General features: G+C 36.1%; 1 protein-coding gene and 1 long non-coding RNA gene across 10 annotated transcripts in view; one reads left to right on the top strand and one right to left on the bottom strand.

Annotated features, from left to right (window-relative positions):
* ATRNL1 (attractin like 1) overlaps positions 1-24544 on the bottom strand; it is an 842256-nt gene that overhangs the window by 802709 nt on the left and 15003 nt on the right. For 6 of the 9 annotated variants that reach the window (XR_004269856.1, XR_004269857.1, XM_032281122.1 and 3 more), the window contains exons 2-4: positions 7795-7878; positions 6255-6368; positions 517-645 (exon numbers count right to left, since the gene is read on the bottom strand). Coding sequence is in view for 7 of the 9 variants with exons in the window: in XM_032281122.1 (XP_032137013.1) it covers positions 517-645; positions 6255-6368; positions 7795-7878 (327 nt within the window). In the remaining 2 variants the exon portion in view is untranslated. Of the gene's footprint in view, positions 1-516; positions 646-6254; positions 6369-7794; positions 7879-9129; positions 9526-9570; positions 9682-22473; positions 22489-24544 lie in introns of those variants that run through there. The other 3 variants (XM_032281125.1, XM_032281127.1, XM_032281126.1) reach the window with 3 other exon arrangements.
* LOC116553670 lies at positions 13370-20639 on the top strand. Its single transcript, XR_004269859.1, has 3 exons — positions 13370-13407; positions 16644-16647; positions 20514-20639. It is a non-coding gene; the product is annotated as an uncharacterized LOC116553670 (long non-coding RNA).

Raw genomic sequence — 24544 nt, 5'->3', positions numbered from 1 at the left:
CACTTATCTCTTTAGCCGTAATTTCATCATGTGTATATGGTAACTATACCCACTTGACAGAATTGAAGGGAATTAAATGATATAATGTATGTATAGCATTCAGCATTCAGTACAGTCTCTGCAATAGAGAGGGACTACAGAAACTTAGCTTCCATAATCCTCTTCAAATTACAAGTGACATACCTTAGAGCACTGAAGGGCAGTTCACAACTCCCTGCAGTCTCACATATCTATTGCTACCAGTAAAGTTACACTAGTACGTGTTTACTTAATCACTTGCCAACAAACAACTGTAAATTTCATAATTAATTTTTGACCAAACTTAAGGCTTAGATCACATTTTCTGGCATATTAGTAAGATTTTGTGCCACTTAAGAAGGGATCCCATATACTAATTTGAAATTTAACACAGTAGCCTGCTTCTGGTATATAAGACATTAATAAAAATAAACAAAAAACTCTTTTACATTAAATTACAAGAATCATTAAAAGATGGAATTTTTAAAATATACTTACGAATAGAAAATGTTGAAACCAGTTAGATTATATGCAGCATCGCTAAAAAAATGTAACAGTGCATAGCCAGATGTAGTAACAACTTCAGGCACAGTTTCATTGCCCCTTATTTCAGGGACTATCAAACCACTAAAAGAGAACAAAATTAAATATTGTATGTATAGATACACATAAGGCTGTTAAGCACATAAAATTTACTCAGATATATTCTTTTTTTTTTTTTTTTTTGAGATGGAGTTTCACTCTTGTTGCCCAGGCTAGAGAGGGATGGCACGATCTCAGCACACTGCAACCTCTGCCTCCTGGGGTTCAAGCAGTTCCTGCCTCAGCTTCCCAAGTAGCTGGGATTACAGGCATGCGCCACTATACCCAGCTAGGATCAGTAATGCCTGTACATCAGAATGGGCAACTAAAAGGAGAATAAATCTAAAAGAAGTTCCCATTTCTCACTAAATTAGTTCTACTACTGCTGCCAATACAGTAAAATCTACTCTCATGCCACTGTACACATTTTTTTTTTGTATCACTATTTGTAAGGCAATGTCTCATTTCTCCTTTTTGTCCTGCTATCTATCCTGTCATAATACTACAAGGTAGTCTTTCACTTAATTCACATAAAACTTCACTTAAAGTCACCTTGCTACTCTAATAAGTGACCCTATACCTTTACTTATTCTGATTGGTTTCAAAATCTGATGAAGCTGTCAGACACTCTACATCAGCTAAGCAATTACAATCATATTCTAGTTATAGTGGTACATTTTCAATACATTCATCTAAGTGATTTAAAATGTTTACTTTAAAAATTTTTTTAATATATACTTTTATGTTTTTTAAATTTTATCCATGCAAATTGCATTAATATATAACTATTCCAAAACAGAATATTGCTCACATAAGCCCATATGCACACAAACAAAAATTTGGGGTAGGGGAGATATAAATGTATAAACTAAAGAGTACTAAAGCAGTAACTTCTTCTGTTTAAGGCTACTTGTTCATGCAGAAAATTACCTATCTTCATTTAGTTAGACAATCTAACGTCTTTAAATCTAAGAAAACATGCAATAGGTGAAAGAAAAGAAGCTGCTAACAACAAATTATGTAATTCAACATAGTCAATTCCTTTAGACAGAGTTAAAATTATGTTTAGGTACCACTAAGAATTGAATTCCCCCATTCAAATCATATTTAACACACAAATGAAATATTATAGTCAAATAATTTATTTGGAAAATACATTCTCAAATACAAACAAGTTAAAAAATAATAAACTTAATTTAATGCTTTAGTAATTATTACATCTACTAGGTTATGTTTGTGAAGCAACAAATAATTTTAAAATGAGACTCTCAAAAGAATACAAATTCTATGATACCAGTCTTAGTTATACATACATATTGTTCAGTGTAATAAAATTAGATAAAAGTATTACTAAAAATAATAGATCTTTATAATAGATATAGCTAGTCTCTGAGAGCTCTCTGAAAGAGATAAAAAGAATAGTTTTCTTTGATTTTTAGTCTGTAAGCATTTTAAAAACAACAAATGAAAGAGAGTTTCCACTTATTGTATAATGCACCAGGAAATCTGGACCAACCAAAGTATAGTAAAATGACAAATTATATAAAAACAATAAAATCAGCTTGAAGATCTGCCCAGGCATTGAGGCCATGTGCCCTATTGGCACTTGCTGAATTCAAGACTGGAGGTAAGATCTGAAGGGCTACAAAAAGACGGGTGGTAATTTCAAGGATTTTACAGAGCAAGGGAAACAAAAAGTGAAACCCAGGGTCCTCATGTAGAACTGGGACTCCAGTGATTGGAAGTAAAAGCAAACTACCTTAAGTCAGACCCTCCAAAGAACTGCACTGTAGCTGAGCTATGAATCATCTCAATATCTGAGTTAGGACTGAGTTGAATGTGGATTGCTAGCGTCCCCAGGTAGTCTCTGCAAGAATATCATCTTTCTAGGCCTTAAATTATTATGATTCATGATTTCAAAACACAGCATCCAACACACAATTATCTAGCACACAGTAAAAAAACAAACAAAAAAAACAATTATCCATTCCAATCTATTCTCCACATTCTAAAAAGTCTTGCCTATAGAATAAAAGTCCAGCTTCTTTAGTGAGCTGTATAAGAAAGCAATATTACAGTGATTAAGGGATTAGGATCTATAATTGTACAATCTAGATTCATATTCTTACTTATCAGCTACACAAACTTGGGCCACTCACAGAAAGTCTCTGTATTTCAATTCTCCATTTGTAAAATTGCAATATCAACACTTACCTAAATGTTATTTTGAGGATTAAATAAATTAATGCTTATAAAGAACTCGTGCACATTGTCCAGCACAAAATGAGCATTAAGTAAATGTCACTGATTGCTGTTTTGGGGTAACATAACTCCTAAGTGACTTTGTATTTCCTACAATCAAGTTACTCAAAATATTTTACTATTGTCCTAAAATATGATGCTCTTTAATGTGTCTATACCTTTGTATATATGTTTTTCTCTCTCTAGAATGTCCTATCTGGCCCCCATATTTCATTCTTCTACTCATGATGAAAGTCAACAGGAAGGATTAATTCTTTATTTTGAAATTATATAGTACTCCTTCATAACTTGATTATAATACTAACTAAGCTATGAGAAAAATATGTTTACATCCCCTCATTAATGCATGACCACTGCACACTAAAGAATTTGGCTGACTTTTGTCCCCAGTTCTTGGGGACAATGATTTTGGCCCCAAGATTTCAATGATATTTTCTAAATCCTTGAAATTTCCTGAGTAATAGCGGTGTCTTTTTATTCATGGTGGGCCCGGACAATGTATGCCGATGAAGTGACTCATGGTGAGCCCCTAATTAACTTAAGCTAAAGAGATAATTCCAGAAACACTCACCAAGTGACTAAAGTGTTGGGGCCAGTGTATGGTATCAGCCTAATTTCCCAAGAACGAAGGCAATGGGAGGGCCTGAAGATTTGAGTTCAGCCTCATGGCCAATGATTCAATCATTCATGGCTACATAATGAAACTTCAATAAAACGCTGGACACCTGAAGCTCAGATGAGCTAGCTTCCTTGTTGGTGCTACATGTTGACGTGCTGGGTAGGTAACACATTCTGAGGACCCAGAAGCTTTGCATTTATGATCCTCCCAGACCTCACTCTATACATCTCTTTATTTGGCTGGCTCTGATTTCTATCCTCTATGATAAAACTATAGTCATAAGTGTAGAACTTTCCTTAGTTCTATGATAATTCTAGTGAATTATCAAACTTTTAGGAGAGAATAGGAACTCCTAAATTTGTAGCCATATGATCAGAGTAGGTGGGGACCACCAAGCTTGCAGCTAGTGTCTAAAATGACAGCAGTCTTATAGAGCAGCGGTCACCAACATTTTTGGAACCAGGGACTGGTTTCATGGAAGACAATTTTTCCACAGACCAGAGGGAGGATGATTTCGGGATGATTCAAGAATATTACATTTATTGTGTACTTTATTTCTATGATTATCGCAATGTAATATGTAATGAAAAAATTATGCAACCCACCATAATGTAGAATCAGTGGGAACCCAGAGCTTGATTTCCTGCAATTATATGGTCCCATCTGGGGGTGACAGGAGACAGTGACAGATCATCAGGCATTAGATTCTCATAAGGAGAGAGCAACCTAGAACCCTCACATGCGCAGTTCACTATAGAGTCCTCACTCCTATGAGAATCTAATGCCACCACTGATCTGACAGGAGGTAAAGCTCAGGCAGTAATGCAAGCAATGGGGATCAGCTGTAAATAAAGATGAAGCTTTGCTCGCCAGACCACCACTCACTTCCTACTGTGTGGCCCTGTTCCTAACAGGGCACAAACCAGTACAGGGGTCGGGGGTGGAGAGAAGACCCCTGTTGTAGAGGACTGTGCACTTAACCTAGGAAATCTGATCTGGCCCAACTGGAGGTAGTATCTAAAGTCACTGCAATAGCCTATGCCTTATTCCTTACTATGTCCTCCAAGCTTGCGAAAGTCTCTGGAATTAAGTGTTGAGTAATAAATATTTATATAATTGAAATAATTCAAACATATTAGATTCTGAATTCTTAGCAAGATGAAATACAAACAGCATATACTTTTAAATCAGAAGACTGAGATTCAAGTCCTAATCCTAGCTCTACCATCTATTAAAAGAAAACAGCTTTTCTGAATGTCAATTTTCTCAACTGTAAAATAGGAATAATAGTACTTAATACTTCCCCAACAAGATCTTTGTGAGGATTAGATGACATTTAAAATGCCTAGCATAGTGCTTAACATCAAGTGGATATTCAATATCAATAAACATGAGTTTTCCATTTCCCTTAGGAGGGCTAACAAGAACACTTGCTAATGAGAAATCACCAATTACATCTTCACAGCCATATACTAAATCCCACCTGCTAATTATCTTCCTTTAGTAACAGGAAAGTGTTGGTAAGAATGCTAATAGATGAGTATTAATTAATACAAAGTAATTAGAATTACTAGATAAACAAATGAACAGGCACACATCTTAATGATGGTCAGTCAACAGTATCATAAAAATAGAGTAAAGATAGCAAAGTTATGTTTAAATTGCTCAAAATAAATGTATGAAGTGAGGATCAAACTGAATTGTTACAATAGATTATCTGACAACATAATCATTTGCAAGTCTCTACTCTATTTTCTCTCTATTGTCCTTAGACGAAGGGCTACTTGTGACTATCCTTTTTCTAATGTTCAAACGACTCAAAATTTAAGCAATAGCAATATCACAGAAGTAGTATCCAAGCTCCTAAGGAAATACAAGTCCTCACATATTTGTCCAAAATAATAATTCACATTCCTGATAAAACAGAACAAAATAAAACAATATTTTCCACATTAATAGTAAAACAAAAAATTTGAAGTAAAAAACTTTGAAGGGACCAATAAGCTTTTATCCTTACTTAAATTTTCAACAATGACAGAACATATAAGAACTACTGTGTAAATAGCAAAAATAAATAATAAGTAACTTACCAACAATCATGTTAAATTATATACAAAATCTATACTACATGTTCATAATTTTTGTGTCTACTAGATTTTCTCCTACTCATGAAAACTTTTATAATAATCTAAACATACATACATAAGATTTTTAAATTGATACAATGCTATAATTTTAAAATTAATAGTATACCTTACTGCTAACAATAAAATATTTTGAAGCAAACAAAATTCTCACATTTTGAGAATTGGTAGAAACTCCATCTTTATTAACCACTGCACAAAGCATAACTTAACCCTTTTATGCAAAATTTAAAATTTTATCATTTCACTGAAATAAAAAGACAACTACTAAAGAAAAACTTGTCTATTTATTTGCTTGTCACCTAGAACTCACTCTAATATATCCAAATAGATAGTTCTGAAAACATATTCAAGCCTTGTTAAAAAAATAAACTAAATACAATGAAAATAAAAAATAGTTAGAAAGAAAGCTATATTTCCAATATAGTACTTACTTATTTCTTATATAAATATTTACATAATTATAACCTAAACTGGCAGTTACAGTATATAATAAAGTATTATAGTCATCTGTGAAATTTAACTATCAATCTTTATTAAATTTATTTTGCAGTATATATCAATATATATTTAAGTTAAGCAATTACACATAGTTACTTTTCTGCAACTAATTAAACATAATTACTCACCTAAGTACAGCTATTAAAGGTGCATATATTGAATCTCCATCATAAACATACATATGATCCCAGCTACATTCTGTAGCAAAATGATTGAATCTTAATCTTAACACTGCATTTGGGCTGAAAAAAAATAAAATTATTTTGATTAACAATATATAAAGCATAGAGCGAATAAATACATAATATTTATCATATAATATACAAAGCACCGAGTGTTGAAACTTTAGACAGGGTATTTTATTAGAAATCTGTTCATATATAACTTTGCTACAAATCCTTATAACACCAGGGTAAAAGATTGATAAGCCATCATATCTAATTTGTAAAAATAAAATGTAACTTTCAAAATCTATTAACAGGACATATGTATGATCATTATTTTCTAAAAATGTAGTCAATAAAAAATGTTCAGCTATGTGCAGTGGCTCACGTCTGTAATCCCAGCACTTTGGGAGGCTGCAGCAGGCAGATCATGGGGTCAAGAGATCAAGACTATCCTGGCCAACATGGTGAAACTCCGTGTCTACTAAAAATACAAAAATTAGCCAGGCATGGCAGCGCGCACGCATAGTCCCAGCTACTCGGGAGACTGAAGCAGAAGAATTGCTTGAACTCAAGAGCCAGAGGCTGCAGTGGGCCAAGATAATGCCACTGCACTCCAGCCTGGGCAACAGAGTAAGACTGCCTCAAAAAAAAAAAAAAAGTTATATGTCTTGATTTAAGGTAGAGGTTACACAGATTATATACATCACTGAAACCTTATGAAACTGTACACTTAAAATGGGTGCATTTTGTTGTATGCAAATGGTACTTGAATAAAGTTGATTTTAAAAAATCAACACTCAAGAAGCCACTATTCTTATTTCTACAGAACCCGTAAGTAGAGGCACTAAAAAATTATTTAAATTTTAATCAAAATTCTCAATGTGATATAATGTTAACAAATAAACAAAATGAGACTATAGGTGCACAGCAAAGAAAAAATAGCTTTTAAGTTAAAAAAAATTAAATAAAAAATTTTCCAAATGTACTCTTTAGAAATTATAAAATGGTTCAAAAATAATTCACATCAATTCTTTTATGCTCCACTCACAATACATTTAAATAGATAAATTATGTTTCAAGCCCTAATTAGTGAAAATACCTCTAAATGAATAATTAACTCTCTCTTCTACAAAATGTTCTTTTAAAAATACCCTTCAAACTAAAATGCTAAATAATATGGATGGCATAACACAGCATGAAATAATTTTATGCTTTCTATGATGTCTATAAATTTCATAACAAGATGTTCAAAATAAACCAGAAAAATGCCTACTCAATTTGATACCACAGTAACATAACTCAAAAACAAAATATATATAAACTATTGTCACAAGTGAAGAGGTAGTGTAATTTATATTAAATGTGATGTCTAGAAGTTGTAAATGTTATCAAATAATAAACAAACTAAATGATAAAGTCATTATACTTTAATGTTTTAATATTAATATGGTCACCTTTACCATTTAAGAATAAAATAATTTGATCCAGACTATATACTTACTAGCCTTCAATGAGCCATGTACATTTAGTTTTATATTTATAGTTAATTGGACCATCTGTTAAATATCCAGAAGGCTCTGTTAACCTGGAAGATAAAACAAAATAATGAAAATAATTACCTTAAAATAACTTTAAGACATACGGCAGGATAACAAAATTTAAAAGTCATTAAGCCAACAGAATGGGACACAACACTTTCCAAAAAGGAGGATTTATTTACAACTTAGGAAAATTTCAGATAGCTGTATTTCTCTACATCTCAAAAGATACTTATTTTAGATTTCTTTAAACCTTAATATATCATGACCATTTCCATTTACATGGGAAATAAGTCCTGAAAGATTGAACATGGTACTGAAGGATTCAATGTTGATGCAAAATAGAGTAAGTTAAACTTCATCTGCACAAAAATTAGGTGGAGGCAGAAGGAAGATCAAATACAAATCTATGAAATAGAGAAACAGTATATTTATGTCCCACTTTGGGGAGTTACCACATAAGCTATATTTGTTCTTCATGTACCAGTATTGCTAAAATAGGTGTCACCAGACTTTACAGAGTTCTGCTATAAATACATTTTTTATTAACATTTTCTCCTGTCTACATCTAGTCCAAGGACTCAATCAATTTTTAAAACAGGACAAATAAAAAGGTATTATATCTCCTATTTTATGCATAAAAACAAAAAAGATACTTAGAAAAACTTTAGATTTTCAGAATTTAAAAATATTTAAAACAAAAACCTCAACTCTTTTTTTTTTTTTTTTTTTTAGACGGAATCTCTCTGCCACCAGGCTGGAGTGCAGTGGTGTGATCTCGGCTCACTGCAACCTCTGCCTCCCGGGTCAAGCAATTCTCCTGCCTCAGCCTCCCAAGTAGCTGGGACTACAGGTGCCCGCTACGACGTCTGGCTAATTTTTTTTATTTTAGTAGAGACGGGATTTCGGCATGTTGGTCAGGATGGTCTCGATCTCCTGACCTCGTGATCCACCTGCCTCGGCATCCCAAAGTGCTGGGATTACAGGCATGAGTGGCCGCGCACGGCCCAAAAACCTCAACAATTCTACTGAGTTTTGGTTCTCTTACCTCCAGCCCAATTATTTTATCAAGAGACCACATTTTAAATAATTAAAATGTCTTCCCACTTAACATTTACATACTATATTTATATATGCATATACACACACACATCACAGCTAATCAGTTTTTACATATTCACATAAACATACACACATACATACATATATATCAGGGCCATTATCTACTTTTAGATGAAATCAAATTTTCCTTATAGTATAGAGCCTTAAATACATTAGGGAGAAGAAACTTAATTTACCTAAATCAGGGTTGACAAAAATGTCAGTCAATGTTAATGTCATTTGCAAGTCTTTCACAATCCCTGCAAATTACTTCCGTAATAAAGTGGCTAATTCATGCCTGGAAAATCCTTGAAGAACAACAAACAAATTCCCATATTCTCAAATGAATGTAATAATAATTTGAGCATTTTCTACATGTCAGTAACCACTCTAAACACACAATGCGTTGCCTCATTAAAAAATCTCAAAAACCCCATGAGATACTAATTAATAACTCCATATTACAAATGAGAAATCTGAAGCACATTTTAAGTCACAGGTTAAATAACTTGCCCTGATTTTTCACTTTCAATAATAATACCAAATGCAGTAATTCAGAAAAACTCTCTACTGAAGATAACTTAAAAAGCTAAAGAACAACTTTAAAATCTTATAAGTAACAACATGATAAAATGTACCATGCCAAGATCCAGAAGCTGCAAATTGCTTAAGAGGAGGCAAGCATTCAGAGATGGTTTTGTTCTGAGACATTTGCTTATTTAGAAGAGATTGCCAAAGGCTAAGAGTGCATTTGGTAGCGCCAATAACCCACAAAACATATGGGCTCAAAGAAACAACAGGGCACTCTGACTTGGAACATGACTTGCTATTAACATAATGCTATACCAGAAGTTAACCAGTCTTCACCTGGAATGTAGGTTAGTTATGAGTCACCTGAGCAGCAGAAAACTCTGTGTCTTAAAATCAGCTTATGGTGCTGTTAGAATTGCTGATATGCCAAGTCTCCTAACAGAAGATACATGATACTCTCTGAAGAAAGATAACATTACCCTGGGCCTCAAATTATTTCTATCAATAATTTTCAGAAAAAAATGTCTAGCATAATAAAAGATAATTAAGCATATGAACTACTATAAGAAAACATTGGGAAAACTCTCCAGAATATTGGACTGGGCAAAGATTTCTTGAGTAAAAACCTACAAGCAAAGACAACCAAAGAAACACACACGGTAGGAGTTACCATAGTAATCCTTATCTCCCTCTTATAAGAAGTGATGTGATGGAACTGTTATGCCTCCCCACCTACGCTAAACAATAGGAGTACCTGAAAACTACACACCCTGTCCCATCCTATTCACCTTCAGTAGTACAATTTCCCAAACTTAAAAGGAAACTACTCACCACAATCCCCGAATTCCTCATCCTCAGCACTAAAGAGTCCACCTTTTCCTCCATTTACTATAAAAGGGTTTCCTCTTTGCCAACTGCAGTCTACTGGAAGCATGGAAGGATGCCACCAAACAAGGTAAAAGAAATGAAATTTATTTTTTCACTTCTTACTCCTAATATCCTTACATTCCAATTGTGTAGAGCTCTCCAGAAATTAGTTAGCATATAGTTCAACTCCCTACAAAAAGTAAAATAGTCTTTTGCATAACTACTATTTCTAATATGAATTCTAAAATGTATTATAAGTTTCAAACAACTTTGTTTTAAACTTTGTATCATTCCTCTTCTTGAACTGACAACCATAATGACTTATTCGTCTAGATTGGTACTATATAAACTACTAACCTACTGTCTCTTTGTGTAAAGGAAGTTTTACTGGAACACAACTACACTAGTTTGTTTAAATATTGTCTAAGATTGCTAACATACTACGAGGACAGAGTTGAATATTGGCAACAGAGACCATCTAGTCAGCAAAGCCTAAAATATCTACTATCTGGCCCTTTACAGGAAAAGTTTGCCAATCACCTGTCTAAATGCCTGCCACATATCCATATGCCTTGTCAATGTCTCATTCTAGCTGAAAGTGCCCAGTGCAGAGTCCTTAATTAAAAGCATGCTGGGCTGTTTATAATACAAGGTTGGCCACTAAATAAATGCAGGAAAACTAACACAAACATTAGACAATACTAAAATTAAATCTAGTGGGATGTTGTTATCTATCCTGACTATGGATATATAATATTTTAATATATTCTAAAAATAAGAAAGTGTTACAGTTTTACTATTACAAAATCTGTGAAACAATAAATCCTGTTTATCACAGAATATAGGTTTAATCCTGGCATAACCACCCTACAAGGAATAGTTGGATCCACTCAGGGATAGTCTTTATGCAGGATGGTGGTTTTTGTAAACCTTTTTTCACATAGAAAACTTTTTTAAAACAGGATTTCTAGTTAAAATATTAGTTAACAGCTTATTAATTCCTTTTTTATTTTTATTTCATCTTTATTGACAAATAATAATTATATATATTCATGGGGTAAGATGTGATGCTTCAATACATGTATATATTGCAGATTGAGCAGATCAGGCTAATTAACATCCATCATCCCACATATATATTTTTCCAGCAAAAACATTTAAAAGCCACTCTATTAGCAAGGTAGTATATAAAATATATAATGCATAATTACTAATATTAGTCCCTTTTTGTACAACAGAACACCCACAGAATAATAGAACACTTATTTTCCCTAACTGAAACTTTGCACCCTTTGACCAGTATTTTTCCTTTCCCTGCCCAACCAACCACCACCCGCAGCTTCTAGTAAGGACCATTCTACTCTCTACTTCAATTGATTCAAATTTTTAGATTTCACATGTCAGATCAGGTGATATCTGTCTTTCTAACATTAGCTTATTATGCCTAGCATCATGGCCTCTAGTTTCACCCATGTTGTCACAAATGACAGGATTTTGTCCTTTTATAGGCTGAATACTATTTCGCTATGTATATATACCTCTTTTTTTATCCATTCATCCCTTGGTGGGCACTTAGGTTGTTTCCAAATATTGGATATTACGAATAATGCTGCAATGAACATGTGAATGCAAACATCCAACATACTGATTTCAATTCCTTTGGATATATACCCAGATTGCTGGATCATATGGTAATTCTCTTTTTAGTTTTCTGACGAATGTCCATACTGCTTTTCAAAATGGCTGTGCTAGTTTACTCCCCTCCAACAGTATACAAGAATTCCCTTTTTGCCATATCCTCACCAACACTTGTTATCTTTAATCTTTTTGATAAGAGCCATTTTAAGGGGTATGAGATGACATCCCATTGTGGTTTTGATCTGCATTTCCCTAATGATTAGTAATGTTGAGCATTTTTTCATACATTTATTGGCCTTCTGGATGTCTTCTTTTGAGAAATGTCTATTCAGATTCTTTGCCCATGTTTAAATAGGGTTATTTGTTTTCTTGTTATTGAGTGGTTTGAGTTCCTTACATGTCTTGGGTATGAGTCCCTTATCTGATGTATGATTTGCAATATTTTCTCTCAATGCCTGGGTGGTGTCTTCACTCTATTACTTCCTTTCATGTACAGAAGTTTTTTGATTCAATATTATTTGTCTGTTTTTGCTTTTGCTTTGTGTTTGTGCTTCTGGAGTCATGCAAGAAATCATTGCTGAGACAAGTCATACCTTTTCTCCTATGTTCTCTTCTGTTGTTTTAGTTTCAGATCTTCCTTTTAAATCTTTAATCCATTTTGAGTTGATTCTTGTATAAGGGATGAGATAAGGGTCCAATTTCATTCTTCTATATGTGGATACCTAGTTTTTCCAGAATCATTTATTAACGAGACTGTCTTTTCCCCATTGTGTATTCCTCAAGACTCTGTTTGAAAATCAGTGGTCAGTAGATGTATAAATTTATTTCTGGGCTCTCTATCCTGTTCCATTGGTCAATTTGTCTGTTTTTATGCAGGTACCATGCTGTTTTAATAACTATGAGATGACTTTAAAAGTTCATGGGAAAAAAATAAAATTAAAAGATAAAAATAAAAAACATAAACTTTATTTCTCAACATAAGCTCCATCAAAGTCAAGAAGCTTTTGTAAGCAATGATACCATTTATTCCATCTCTTAATAGCTGAAGGTCCTGGGAATTTAACCATGTTAATGCAGTCTTGTTTACATTATTAACTGAGGAAAAATAGGTGCCCTTTGAACACATTTTAAGATTAGTGCATTAGCCCATTTTCATGCTGCTGATAAAGATATACCCAAGAGTGGGCAATTTACAAAAGAAAGAGATTTAATGGACTTACACTTCCACATAGCTAAGGATGGCTCATAATCATGGCAAAGGCAAGGAGGAGCAAGTCACATCTTACATGGATAGCAGCAGGCAAAGAAAGAGAGCTTTTGCAGGGGAAATCCTCTTTATAAAACCATTAGATCTCATGAGACTTACTATCACAAGAACAGCATGAGAAAGATTTGCCCCCATGATTCAATTACCTCCCACTGAATCCCTCCCACAACATGTGGGAATTCAAGATGAGATTTGGGTGGGGACATAGCCAAACCACACCAATTAGGAAATAAACAAACCAAAAAAAAACCTCAAAAGGAACCAAATAAGTACTATAAGGTGGATGCCTACTGATTTCCTGTAGAAACTCTCATCACATTGCCCTTGTTTGATAAAAGAAATGAACAGAAGCATTGTCAGTGAAGAAAGGCCCTCTTGTGAAGCTTTCCCAGGTGTTTTTCTGCTAAAGTTTTGGCTAAATCTCAAAACACTCTCAGAATAAGTAGATTTTACACTTTGGCCATACAGAAAGTCAATAAGCAAAATGCCTTTAACATCCCCAAAAACTGTTGCCATGACCTTTGCTCTTGACCAGTCCACTTTTGCTTTGATTGAAACCCTTCTACCTCCTGGTAGCCACTGCTTTCATTGTGCTTTGTCTTCAGGATTGTAGTGGTAAAGCTATGTTTCACCTGTTACAATTCTTCAAACAAATGCTTCAGGATCTTGATCCTATTGTTTAAAATTTCCAATAAAATCTCTGCTTTTATCTGGAGCTAATCTGGTCCTAGTGGTTTTGGCACCCATCAAGTGGAAAGTTTACTCAACTTTAATTTTCATTCAGAATTAAGTAAGTTGAATTAATTGAGATGTCTGTGGTGTTGGCTATTGTTTCTGTTGTCAAACATCAGTCTTCCTCAATTACAGCATGAACAAGATGAATTTTTTCCTCACAAATTGATGTGAATAGTCTGCTACTGCAGGCTTCATCTTCAACATCATCTCATTTCTTCTTAAAATGAGTTACACATTTGTAAGCTGCTGATTTCTTTGGGGCATTGTCCTCATAAACTTTTCATAAAGCATCAATAATTTCCCCTTCTTCCACCCAAGCTTCACCATGAATTTGATGTTTGCTCTCACTTCAATTTTAGCAGAATTCACGTTACTCCAATAGGGGCTCTTTTCAAACAAATGTCTTATCCTCCTTAGTGCCTCAAACTTGATTCCATTCAGATATAACAATTTAGTATGAGTTTATTTTGGTGCAAAAAATTTTGAAATTCATGCAGTTTTTTCATAATATGCATTTTCCATGAACTTTTTTTTTTTTTGAGACAGAGCTTCGTTCTTGCTGCCCAGGCTGGAGTGCAATGGCACTATCTCGGCTCACTGCAATCTCCGCCTTCTGGGTTCAAGTGATTCTCCTCCCTCAGCTTCCTGAGTAGCTAGAATCACAGGCATGCACCACTATGCCTAGCTAGTTTTGTATTTTTAGTAGAGATTGGGTTTCACCATGTTGGCCAGGCTGGTCTCGAACTCCTGACCTCATGATCCACCAGCCTCAGCCTCCCAAAGTGCTGGGATTAAAGGCGTGAGCCAACACACCACTCAGCCTTCATGAACTTTTTAAAGACAAATCAGGTAGTATAATGCCTCTAGCTTTGTTCTTTTTGCTCAAGATTGCTTTTGCTATTTGGGGTCTTTTGTAGTTTCAAACAAATTGTAGGATTTTTCAATTTCTAGTTTGATAGGATTGCATTGAATCTGTGGATTTCTCTGGGTAATACGGACATTTTAACAATATTCTTTCACTTCATGAATACACAAAGTATCTTTCCATTTATTTGTGTCATCTTCAATTTCTTTCATTAATGTTTTCTAGTTTCCTATACATAGATCTTTTACCTCCTTGGTTAAACTTATTCCTAAGTTTTTGATGTGTGTGTGTGTGTGTGTGTGTGTGCACGCATGTAAGGTTTTTTTGGTTTTTTGTTTTGCTATGGTAAATGGGACTGTTTTTCCTAACTTCTTTATCAGATCAATCATTGTCAGTCTATTCTAGGCACAAGAGATGCATTCTGACTACTATCTTCCACTATTGCGGTCCTGCCCCACAAACAGACCAGCAGTTGCCTAACCTGGCCCATAAATGAGTGGGTAGTCTAATTCTGAAGTGAAGTACTAGCCCATTATGGCCACACATGAAAATCACATTCTCCAATTCGGTATTGATATAGCTTATATTTAACCATTATCTATCTGAGTTTGAGACCTAATTCTCAACTGCTATGGTTTTTATATATGACTCCTCCAAACCTTACATTGAAATTTGACCCTCAATGCCAGAGATGAGGCCTACTGAGAGATGTTTGGATCACGGAAGCAGATCCTTCAGGAATGGCTTTGGGCCATCTTCACAGTAATGAGTGAGTTCTTGCTCTATTAGTTTTTGAAAGAGTTGGTTATTAAAAAGAGCCTGGCCCCTTCTACCCCTTGTTTCCTCTCCTGCCATATGATCTCTGCAGACACCAGCTCCCATTTGTCTTCTGCCATGAGTGGAAGCAAGCCTGAGCCCCTCACTACAAGCAGATGCTGGTGCCATGCTTCTTGTACATCCTGCAGAATCATGAGCCAAACAAATCTCTTTTCCTTATACACAATCCAGCCTCCAGTATTCCTTCACAGCAAAACAAGTGGACTAAAACATCAGCTGATTCTGTGCTCTATAATTCTAACAAGGATATTTCCAAATAAGATTCCAGCTCATTAATATATTTTTCCTTCAACATTCCCTTAAGCTACTGAGATAACTATACAACTCAAACATTATTTAATCATAGAGTACTTCTCTTGCACATGGTAATCATTATTTTCAAATTAATCTACTATCAGTGATAAGATCAATCTCTTCCCCTTTTGGCTAAACTGAATCACATCTACTGATCATTTCATAACCTTATGCTATCTGTAAAATATTTTTCCTATTCACTTTTTGGCTCAAATGGTAGACTGGAAGTCTACTGTGAGTGAAATAGGGTAAAATAAATCAGATATCTAAAATGCCAGAGCATCTTCCTTTCATGGATCCAGACAGCAATTAGTATATCCCAAACATTTAGAACATTAATTCTAATCATTCATGGCACACTAACGAAATCAAAGAAAGGTACACAAGGTGTTATAAAAACCTTAAATTAATAAATCATAATCACCCTGTATTATTACTGTTAAAGATAATAAGACTCAATTGATCATCATGTTTAAAGAATTAATTTAATTTTCTAGTTAACTTAATATCATTGACTGAAATTCAGCCAGATTTGTTTTTTCAATGATTTTTTGCTAAATATGCCCCTAAATTTGTTTTTATTTCTAGTAACAAATTACCATAAACATAGAAATTTAAAAGAATATCCATTTATTATCTCACAGTTCTACAGGGCAGAAGTCAGCCTGTAGACTTAGATGAGTGTTAGCTGAGCTAGGCTCTTATCCAGAGGCTCCAGAAAAGTATCTACTTCCAGGCTTATTCATTGTTAGTAGAATTCAGTTCCTTCCAGTTGCATGAATGAGGTCCCAACTTCCTTGCCAACTGCTAGTCAGGAGTTGCTCTCAGCACCGAGAGGCCTCTCTCTCTAGTACTTTCAGGCATGGCTCTCTCCATCTTCATACCAGCATTAGCATGTCAAATCCAGCTTATGCCTTGAGTCTTAACTTCCTCTTCTGCTACCACCCAGGGGAAACACTCTGCTTTTAAAGGGCTCATGTGATTAGAATAAGAAAACCCAGATAATCTCCCTTTTGACAAATAACATAGCATAATCATGACAGTAATACCAGCGATAAAAGTCAAAAGGGCCATGTTAAAGTTTTGCCTACCTCAGTTATTTTATTTCTACATTCTTGAAAATTATAATATGCTTTCATAACTCAGATGGTAAAATACTGAATATTATAATAAAATATCATCATAAAAACTCATTTTTATACATTAAAGTATAGATTAGTTAGGTTTTATACTGACTATATAAGATACCATGGAAATTATTTTTTAACAAGTCACAGATACCAATTTGTTTATATAATTTGGCTCTTCAGCCTAAAATTAGGTAATGGGGATGGTTGTACCACTCTCTAAATATGCTAAACTTAATTGAACTGTACATTTTTAAAAGATGAATATTGTAAGGTGTAAATTGTAACTCAGTAAAGCTCTAAGTGTTTTTTGGAAAGTGGGCTAGGTCATGTGTGCTGAACCAAAACAAGTTGATTGCCTCCTAAAACAAAATATTTAATTATGAACCAGAGTCTCTGCTATGGTTTGAACGTGTCCCCCCAAAAAAGTTTTGAAAACTTAATCCAGTGCAATAGTGGGGGGAGGTGGGGCCTAATGAGAGGTGATTAGGCCATGAAGGCAGAGTCCTAATAAATGGATTAATGCTGTTATTGCAGGAATTCGTTACTTATAAAAGGATTAGTTTACCCCCTCTTGCCCTCCTCTGTTTCTCTCTTCACCCTCTCTTTGTGCTTCCGTCATGCAATGATGCAAGAAAGCTCTTGCCAAACTCTGGCGCTTCAATCTTGGACTTCCCAACAGAATCACAAGTCAATAAATTTTTATTCATTATGAATTACTAGTTCTCAAGTATTCTGTTATAGCAGCACAAAACTGAATAAGACAAAAAACTGCTATTGAAGCATAGAATGCTGCTTTATCAAACATCTGAAAATAGGGAAGCCACTTTGAAACTCAGTAATAAGTATAGGCTGGGGGAGTTTGGAGAAAAGGGCCAGAAAAAGCTTGTATTGCCATGAAGAAAACATTAAGGATGATTCTGATGAGGGCTCAGAGGAGAACTGCAGGGAAACTCTAAAACTTCCTAGAGATTACATTAGTGCTTGTGATCAGAATATTGGTAGAAATATGGACAGTAAAGGCAATCCTGAGATCTCAAACAGAAATGAGGAAAAAGATATTGTAAACTGGAGCAACAGCCATCCTTGATATGAAGCAGCAAATAACTTGACTTAATTGTGCCCATATCTGAGTGCTTCATGGAAGGCACAATTTAAGGGCAATAAGCAAGTGATATAGGAGTTAGGAAGGAATTACTTAGTCATTTAGCAAGGGCATGGTAGTCCTCGGTAAGGCTTTCCTTTTTAATGAAAAGCAGCCCAATTTTCTAACAAAGAGCAGCCTGCAAGCTGCAAGCTTGCACAGGTAAATGCTGGCAGGAACTAAGGACTAGAGATTTTCAAAATCGTGGCTCCATCTTCTCTTCTCTGCCAGCCATGTGTATTTTAAGGAGCAGATGAGATGGTACTGATCAACAGGAAAGTCCATTTGCATAAGAAGATTAGGGTGGGGCAACCAGCCTTCCCCAAGCACTGTGTAATGTCATACCTGATCAAACCAATCTGTGAGCCCTACATAAATCAGATACCACCTCCTCAAACTGGACTATAAAACTCGGTGCATTCACTTCCAGCCAGTCTTTTCTGATCAGAGACCCCTTGCTTTACAGAGGAAGCTGTATCTCTTTCTCTTCTCTTCTACCTATTAAACCTCTACTCTTAAACTCCTGTGTGTGTCCGTTCCCTAAATGTTCCTGGTGCATGAAGACGAACCCCAGGGTATATAGCCGCTTCACTGGGATATCTGATGGAAAAAATTTCTAAGCAAAATTGAAAGCTGCATGGCTACTTTTAACTGCATATAGTAAGATGCCAGAGGGTAGAACAATGTAAAAACAAAATGCATTATTAAAAGGGAAGCAGAAAGTAGTAATATGGAAAAGTCATAGCTTGCATGTGTAAAGAACAAAAAACCAAAACATGCAAGAGCGTGGCCAAGAAACCATTGTATAAAGGGATTAGCATGGATAAAAGGAAGTCAAGTGCTACTCATCAAGACAGAAAGAGATTTTGAAGGTATTTTAGAGGTCTTCTGGTCTGCCCCTCCCATCTAGGATCCTGAGATCAGTTTCCAGAAAGGCATCTATGGGACCTCAGCAGTCACTGTCCTGTGCTGCCTAAAGTATCTGCTCCCTGCATTCTGGCACAACTCTCTTTAGCTTCCCCAGTCACTGCTCAAGCAAACCAGGGTTTGTCTCTGGCTACAGCTCTGGGAAGTATAGGCCATAAACCTTGGTGATATGTATCCATGTGGTGCCAATTCTGCAGGTGTGCAGACTGTACAAGTTGTGGAGCCGTGGCTACCTAAAGTAATCACTAGAGAAATGTCTAATAGGGCCACAGGAGCAGGGCTACCTCTGAGACCTCAAAACTATAGTCACCCATATGCAGCCTCACACTGGAAGAGCAGCAGGCATGAGACTCCAACCAATGATAGCTGCTATGTAGGCTGAGCCCAGCAAAGCCTAAGGGCTGGGCTGCCTGAGGTCTTTGGGGCCCAGTCCTCACCCCAGTGTGCTCAGAAGATAAAACATGAAGTCAAAAAAGATTTCAGATTTAACATTGTTTGTTCTGTTGGGTTCTGGACTTATTTGGGGTGTTACTCCCTTTTTTTCTCTTTTGGAACAGGAATGTATATCCTACACCTGTCTCACCATTGTACTTTGGAAACAGACAACTTGTTTTGATTTCATAGGTTCATAGCTGGAAGGGAATTTGCCCCAGGATGGATTGTGTCTTGAGTCTTAGCCATATCTGATTTAGAAGAGACCCTAGACTTTGGACTTTTGAGCTGGTGCTAATCTGAGTTAAGACTCTGGATTAGTGTTGTGAGGTAGGGCATAATGGGAGGTGATCAGACCATGAGGGCTCTGCCCTCATGAACAGATTAACACTGTTACCTCAGGAGTGAGGTCATTATCAGGGGAATGAGTTCCTTATAAAATGATAAGATTTGAACCCTTTTACACATCCGTTGACCCTCTATTTATCTTCTGCCATGGAATGATGCAGCAAGAAAGCCCTTACAAGATGCCAGCCTCTTGATCTTAGATTTCCCAGCCTCCAAAATCATGAGCCAATATATTTCTATTAATTATAAATTACCAAGCATATTAGTCCATTTTCACACTGCTGATAAAGACACACCCAAAACTGGGAAGAAAAGGAGGTTTAATTGGACTTACAGTTCCACATGGCTGGGGAGGATTCAGAATCATGGCAGGAGGCAAAAGGCACTTCTTACATGGCAGCAGCAAGAGAAAAATGAGGTAGAAGCAAAAGCAGAAACCCCGGATAAAGCCATTAGGTCTCGTGAGACTTATTCACTATCACAAGATAAGCACAGGAACAGCTGGCTCCCATGATTCAATTACCTCCCCCTGAGCCCCTCCCATAGCAATTACCTCCCATAGCACAGAGGAATTCTAGGAGATACGATTCAAATTGAGATTTGAATGGGAACACACCCAAACCATATCATTCTGCCCCTGGCCCCTCCAAATCTCATGTCCTCACATTTCAAAACCAATCATGCTTTCCCAGCAGTTCCCCAACGTCTTCAGTCATTTCAGCACCTCCAAAGTCTCATCTGAGACAAGGCAAGTTCTTTCAGTATATGAGCCTGCAAAATCAATAGCAAGCTAGTTCCCTCCTAGATACAATGAGGGTACAGGTATTTGATAAACACAGCCATGCCAAATGGGAGAAATTAACCAAAACAAAGGGGTTACAAGGCCCACAGAAGTCCAAAATCCAGCAGGGTAGTCAAATTGTAAAGCTCCCAAATCATCTCCTTTGACTCCAGGTCTCACATCCAGGTCACACTGATGCAAGAGGTGGGTTCCCATTGTCTTGGGCAGCTCCACCCCTATGGCTTTGCAGGGTACAGCCTCATCCTGGCTGCTTTCACAGGCTGGCATTGAGCATCTGCAGCTTTTCCAGGTACACAGTGCAAACTGTAGGTGGATCCATCGTTCTGGGGTCTGGAGGGTAGTGGCCCTCTTCTCACAGCTCTACTAGGTGATGTTACAGTAGGGACTCTGTGTGGGGGATCCGATCCCACATTCCCCTTCCACACTGCACTCCAGAGGTTCTCCACTAGAGGCCCACCCCTGCAGCAAACTTTTGCGTGGATATCCAAGCATTTCCATAGATCTTCTGACACGTAGACAAGGTTCCCAAACCTCAATTCTTAACATCTGTGCACCCGCAGGCTCAACACCATGTGGAGGCTGCCAAAGCTTGGGGCTTGCACCCTCTAAAGCCACAGCTTGGCTCCTTTTAGTCATAGCAGGAGCAACTGGGACACAGGACACCAAGTCCCTAGGCTGCATACAGCACAGGAACCCTGGGCCCAGCCCACAAAACCATTTTTTCCTCCTATGCCTCCAGGCCTGTTATGAGAGGGGCTGCTGTGAAGACTTCTGACATGCCCTGGAGACATTTCCCCCATTGTCTTGGGAATTAACATTTGGCTTCTCGTTACTTATGCAAATTTCTGCAGCTGGCTTAAATTTCTCCTCAGAAAATGGGATTTTCTTTTCTATCACATTGTCAGGCTTCACATTTTCCAAACTTTTATGCTGTTTCCCTTTTAAAATGGAATACCCCTAACAGCACCCAAGACACAGCATTCCTTTGCTGCTTAGAAATTTCTTCTGCCAGATATCTTAAATCATCTCTCTCAAGTTCAAAGTTCCACAAATCTTAAGAGCAGGGTGGAAATGCCACCAGTCTCTTTGCTGAAGCATTACAAGAGTCACCTTTGCTCCAGTTCCCAACAAGTTCCTCATCTCCATCTAAGTTGACCACCTCAGCCTGGACCTTATTGTTCATATCACTATCAGCATTTCTGTCAAAGCTAGTCAATAAGTCTCTAAGAAGTTCCAAACTTTCCCACATTTTCCTGTTTTCTTCTGAGCCCTCCAAACCACTCCAATCTCTGCCTGTTACCCAGTTCCAAAGTTGCTTCCATATTTTCGGGTATCTTTTCAGCAATGCCCCACTCTACTGGTACCAATTTACTCTATTAGTCTGTTTTCACACTGCTGATGAAGACACACCCAAAACTGGGAATAAAAAGAGGTTTAAGAGACTTACAGTTCCATGCAGCTGGGGAGGGCTCAGAATCATGGTGGGAGGCAAAAGGCACTTCTTTCATGGCAACAGCAAGAGAAAAATGAGAAAGAAGCAAAAGCAGAAACCCCTGATAAACCCATCAGATCTCATGAGACTTATTCATTATCACGAGAATAGCATGAGAAAGATCGGCCCCCATGATTCAATTACCTTCCCCTGGGTGCCTCTCACAACATGTGGGAATTCTAGAAGATATAATTCAAGTTGAGATTTGGGTGGGGACACAGCCAAGCCATATTACCAAGTCTTGAGTATTCTGTTATAGCACCATAAAATGGACTAAGACGGTCTCATATACAATACCCAAAATACCTGGAATACAATTCTAAATTACTTCTCATACCAAGATATAATAAAATTTTAACTCACTTGAGAAAAGTAATCAGCAGCTACCATTACTGATGTGACAAAGATGCTGAAATTATCTGACAAGTATCTTAAAGCAGCTGTCAGCAAAAGGCCCAATAAGCAGCTACAGACACTTTCAAATAAATATAAAAGTATCAGCAAGAAAATAGAAGATTAAAATAACAAAATGGAAATACAATGAAACAAGGTTTTCTATAAAACCTCACTTGATAGGCTCTATAACAGAATGGAAATGCCAGAGGCACAAATCAGTGAGCATCGATATAGACAAAAATCATACAATGTGAACAGAGAGAAGTAGATTGAATGAAATGGACAAAACCTTAGTCACCTGAAAGTCAATTTAAAAAGATTAAAACATTTGTCATATTTTCCCACTGGAAGAAGAAAGAGTGTGAAGAAATAACTGAAAACTTTCCAAATGTTGAAAAAAAAGATAAACCTACACAGCAAGAAGCTGAGTAAATAATAAATGTAATAAACTCAAATAATTCTACACTGATAGACATCATAATCAAACCTCTGAAAACTAAAGAGAGGAAAAGAAAAGAAAGCAGGCAAAGACAAACAACACATTACCTATAGGAGAATGACAATTTCAATAACAACAGATTTTTCTTCAGAAACTTTGGGATCACTGTCTTAGGCAAGGAAAAGATATGACAAAACGTGTATTCTACAAAAGCAAACTGTGGTAGAAATAAAGGATAGCAAGGAAAAAATGAGAAGCTAAGAAATAAATCAAAGGGCTACTGCACAGCCTAAGAAAGAAAAAAAGAAAAACAGGGCTTACACTAAAACAGCCATAGAGATGGAAAGAACAGCAATCCTTGAGAGAATAGTAACAGCATGTAAATGTTCACATGAACTCCTCTTACAGGAATTCTGTCTTTCCAGCCAGAATAACTGAGAAGGGGTGCTCCTCTTAGCCAGAGTCTGAGGGAAATCCCAATGAAGAGAGAGCTAAAGAAGATACCCTAATTCTGTAAATGAACCTACAAAAGACCCAAGCTCAACCTGAGCATCTCAACCTGAGATGCTCCTGTGTGTAACAGGCCAAAAGAAACTTAACAAAGGCTTTGAAAAGTGAACTAGAATTTAGAACATTGCACAAGTCTCCATCTAATCCCTGAGTGGCACCAGTACCTTCAAATCTAAAGGCACTGAAAATGGAACTGAGATTAGAACCACTAGTGACAGAACACAAAACAGAATTTGCTACCTTTTTAACTTAGCTGGTAATTTAGCTGGTTAGTTACCTATGAGAGTCAGAGAGAAAGAGAGAGAGACATTCACATAACACAAATATAATTTATTATACAAATATATATATATATACACACACTTAAATAAATAAGCAATCAACACTTTCCAGATAATAACAGGGCCCAGAATCCAAACAATGTAACACTCATAAAATATTTAGAATCAATCCAAAATTACTCAACATACAAAGAACAAGAGAAATGTAACAAAAATTTTCAAAAGAAAAGATAATCAGTGGGTACTAATTCTGAGAACCCCAAAAATTAAAACCATCAAAGAGATTAATGATTATAACTAGGCTCCAGGAGGTAAAGACAATTAAAATAACAGAAAGCAAAGTTCTCAACAGAGAAAATAAATCATTAAAAATAATAAAATAAAAATGTTAGGACTGAAACATACCACATCTTAAATTAGAAAATGACTGAATGGGCTCAAAAGCTGAATGGAGATGACAGAGGTAATAGTCAGTAAGCCTGATGATAATTCAATGTGAAGCAAGAAACAGATTGCGAAAACAAACAAAAAGAACAGAGCTTCAAAGACCTATGGAGCTTAATCAAAAGCCCATATTAGTGTCCCTCAAGTTTCAGACAGAGGGTCAAAAAAGACTGGTGCAAATATATATATGTGTATATATATATATATATGAAAAAATTATGTTTTTTTATAAATCC

The sequence above is a fragment of the Sapajus apella genome, unplaced genomic scaffold (genome assembly GCF_009761245.1).
Source record: "Sapajus apella isolate SASKATOON/1434 unplaced genomic scaffold, GSC_monkey_1.0 scaffold13, whole genome shotgun sequence".
Taxonomy (NCBI): domain Eukaryota; kingdom Metazoa; phylum Chordata; class Mammalia; order Primates; family Cebidae; genus Sapajus; species Sapajus apella.
This window is presented reverse-complemented; position numbering and strand designations above follow the sequence as displayed.